Source organism: Triticum aestivum, chromosome 4B (assembly GCF_018294505.1).
Source record: "Triticum aestivum cultivar Chinese Spring chromosome 4B, IWGSC CS RefSeq v2.1, whole genome shotgun sequence".
NCBI classification, from domain to species: domain Eukaryota; kingdom Viridiplantae; phylum Streptophyta; class Magnoliopsida; order Poales; family Poaceae; genus Triticum; species Triticum aestivum.
Window position 1 is genome coordinate 621,402,191 of NC_057804.1, and position 3,724 is coordinate 621,405,914.

Below are 3,724 nucleotides of genomic sequence, written 5' to 3' on the forward strand. Positions count from 1 at the left end.
GGGGTCGACCGATACTGGGTCGACGGTTGCCGCAGGAGGACGCCGCGGACGCACGCACGAAAGTGCGTCGCCCCGCGGACAGGGAGCGCGTCGATGTCGAGCGGGGCCTCTTGAAGCCAAGCGGAGTCATCGACGATGAACGTGAGCGCGCCGAGACGGATCTCGCGGCCCTCAACCAGAGCTCCGCCTGAAACCATGATGAAGGAGATCGGAAAAATCACAACTTCTCCAATAAGTCGCTAAGACACCTGCCCCACGGTGGGCGCCAACTGTCGTGGTTCTAGGTCTGACAGTAGTGTAGGGGGGTAGGTATGGAGAGGTAAGATCCTAGCTATGGAGTAGTTGTATACGCAAGGGATTTACGAGTTCAGACCCTTCTCGAAGGAAGTAACAACCGTATGTCTCGGTGCCCGGAGGCGGTCGACTGGATTATATGCGTATGAGTTACAGGGGTGCGAACCCTTTACACTGAGGAGGGGGTGGCTTATATAGAGTTCGCCAGACCCCTCCGCCCTCAGTTATGTAGGGTTTAAGGTACATTAAGATCTGGCGTTACGGGTAACGCCACAAGTAAAGTGCTATGATGACCATAAATGCTACTCAATGACCGACCGTTTACATGCAGAGTGACTTTAGCTCTCCCGGCCGTCAAGTGGTTGGCTTCATGGTCGAGTGGTTGGCTTCATGGTCGAGTGTGTCGAGTGGAACACTTCTGAGTCGATTGACAGGTGGTTTCTTCTACAGATGTCCTTCGATAGGGTAGTTTGGACAGGTCCATGACCCTACCCTAAGTACATAGCTTCATCATACAGTACCAGAGGTACTCGTCAGGGCTTGTTCATATGTGCCCATATGTGTACCCAATCCTTGACAACTGTGCTCGTATACCCCAGGTAAATCTCGATGAACAGTTGTTGCCAGGAAACAGCTAAACATGCACAAGAAACAAAAATTTGTAACAGTGCCCAACCAAATGCAACAACAGATTAGTATCTTTTCATGTCGGCCAAATCCCAATACACCACTCCACATTGATACATACATGCATGCATTACACTCACGGACACACACCCAACTATTACAATCTTGTCACAAACATTTGAACTTTAGATAGTACTACTATTCAAAAATCTAACATAAACACTACATATGCTTGATTCATGCAGATATATTTCAAAACAAATCAAGCAAATATATGCAAACACAAATCTCAAGGATGATTAATTACCAAATTACAAGCAGCTTGTTCTGCTACATGATTGATGAATTGGAGTGCTCCATCGATCTAGAGACACCTTCCTCCATAGCCTACACTTGTGAACAATGCCTGCTTGATCTCGTCGGTGCTTGTCACTCGGCTCCTCCCTTCCTCCTATATACACCATGCATCGATGATTGAATTATAATAGTGTAGAAAACATGTACATTCAGGATTCGGCCAAGAAATTAGTGGAAAATTTAGTTTCTCCAAAAAAAGACACACAATTTATTCCATACTTGTGAGCAGGATGCTTGCATGGCGAAGTCACCGAAACAGCTGACAACGCACTGCTCAATCTCCAACCCCAGCACCTCCAGCGCGCTCACCGTCGAGATAAGCACACCAGGGCTTGTGGCGCAGCAGATGTCGATCCTCATTTCGCCATCGCCCTGCTTCTCGATGACAAACTGGATGGATAACAATCAGTTCAGATTTGAAGGGTTGGGTGCGGTTCGATGCGCTGTTTGTACTGTTAGGATTTCATTAAGATAAAATTTGGTTTGGCACGTGAGGAAGATGGTGAAGCGTCTTTTAAATTCAGTGTTTTGTGGCAATTTTTCGCGGTATGATTCGTGTTATCTGCTAATCAACTCATACTTACATGATGAAGTTTATTTCATTGGCGGCCGCATTTAATATTGGTGCCATAGTGAACGTGTTGGTGCTTCTTTTTTACTCCCTCCGTCCCATAATGTAATACGTTTTTTTGACACTCTTATATTATGGGACGGAGGGAGTAGTAGTGAAAGAGTGCATGGGATGTGTTTTACAAGCTGGCTGGTGCCAATTAATTTAAAAGGTCATTGACCCACTCAAAATTATGAATCAAATCTGAACTATAAGTCCTCAATTTATGATAGAACTCCTTGAGAAATTGTTGATTCGGTGAAAATATTAAACCAAATTTGAGTTGAACACCTCAATTAATTAGGAGAACTCTAAAATTAGGGAGCAGCATCACGAACTAGTTGGTTTGATGTCTGGCTGCCTGAGCAAAGTGTGTACCTTTGTGGAATTCCTCATCGCCATCTCCTCGCTGCTACCGCTGGAGAAATTCTTCCTGGTATTCAGCAGGTTCAGCTCCTCCGGCGTGGCGCCGATCTCTTTGATCCGCTCGGTTAGTTCATTCACGTAGTCTATGGTGTCCCCAAGGATCGAGGTCCTATCCATCTGCAGATTGATCGATTGATGCGATCTAAAGATGTTAATACTCGATACACCTTGCTGGTGACTGATAGTACTCGATAGAACTTAAGAAATCGATAGTTATCTAGGTTAATTACTAATTAATTAGGTCACAGGACAATGCGAGAGTTGCGACACACCTTGCTGATCTTGGGCACGATGGAGCGGAGCATGGAGAGGCGGTCGTTGAGACGCTTCCGGCGCCGCCTTTCCGCCATGAGGTTCTTGGACCTAGTGCCGCGGTTGAGCTTGCTTCTAGGGTGGCCGCCGGAGAAGACGCCCCTGGTCATCTCCGACGTCTCCCCGGCGCCTCCTGCTCCGAACACGAACGGCACCGGGGACGACGACGACCCACCACCGCGATCCAGGTTGCCGCAGCTCGGGTGATCCTCCGCCATGGCGTCGTGGAGGGCATACGCCTGGCCGGCCGCGTTGACGACGCCAGGCCCTGGGACGCCGCCGCCGGCGCAGCTCCTATAAGGGTTGCACACTTCGCTGAGGCAGTCGAAGTTGAACTCCTCATGCGGCCGGTGCGGTGGCGCGGCCGGCGGTGGCGCCATGGGCTGCTGAAAGGGCCCGGCCAAGTCCATGCCGCTGCTCGCCTTGGCAGCGCCCTCGCCGCCGTAGAATAGGAGGTCGCTCGTCGTCATCATGCCACTGGCCGGGTACGCCTGCCACGGAGCCGGAGCCGGCACCGGCGCTTCGTCCCGGCGCAGCGACATAAGCTCGTCCAGGAACGACTGCTCGTCAAGCTGATCCATGACGCCCAAGTTCTACTAGCTAGCTAGGCACCATTTCTTGCTAGAGTATGCTTGCTTCCCTTAATTTCTCTCCCAGCTAGCTTGAGCAAACTCCTCACGCTTAGGGCATCTCCAGCCGCCCCCCCAAGAGGCCCCCCCAGGAGGCTTTTTTCATCGCCGGCGCGTATTTTTTCACCCAGTCAGGCCCCCACGAGTCCAAAAAACGCCGGATTTGACGAAAGTTACGCCCGACGGTACCGACCCAAACCCAAAGAGCTGGGGCGCAGCTGGGGCACCGGCGCTCCATTTTGCATGCAATACCCCCACAAATCAGCCTCAAACCTCACTCTCTCTCCTCTTTTCCTCCCAGGCCCACCATGTGCATGGCCAGCGAACGCCTTCTTCAGCACGTGCATGGCAGGCCGAGGCGGGGACCCAGCCATGGGGCAGTGCTACCTCGCGCGGCGCCGCCGAGCGGAGACGCACTCGCCGGCCCCGGCCAGCGCCGCAGACGCCGCCGTTGCGGCACCCCACGCCG

The 3,724-nt window shown here is 51.6% G+C and overlaps 1 protein-coding gene across 1 annotated transcript; it reads right to left on the reverse strand.

The window, feature by feature from the left end:
- Positions 1-970: 970 nt before the first annotated feature.
- Positions 971-3,323, reverse strand: LOC123093650 (transcription factor BHLH3-like). Its single transcript, XM_044515659.1, has 4 exons — positions 2,587-3,323; positions 2,267-2,431; positions 1,498-1,668; positions 971-1,372 (listed from the first exon to the last, which is right to left on the reverse strand). Exons 1-4 carry the CDS (start codon positions 3,205-3,207, stop codon positions 1,286-1,288), a joined length of 1,044 nt encoding a protein of 347 aa, XP_044371594.1. The 5' UTR covers positions 3,208-3,323; the 3' UTR covers positions 971-1,285.
- Between the last annotated feature and the right edge of the window lie 401 nt (positions 3,324-3,724).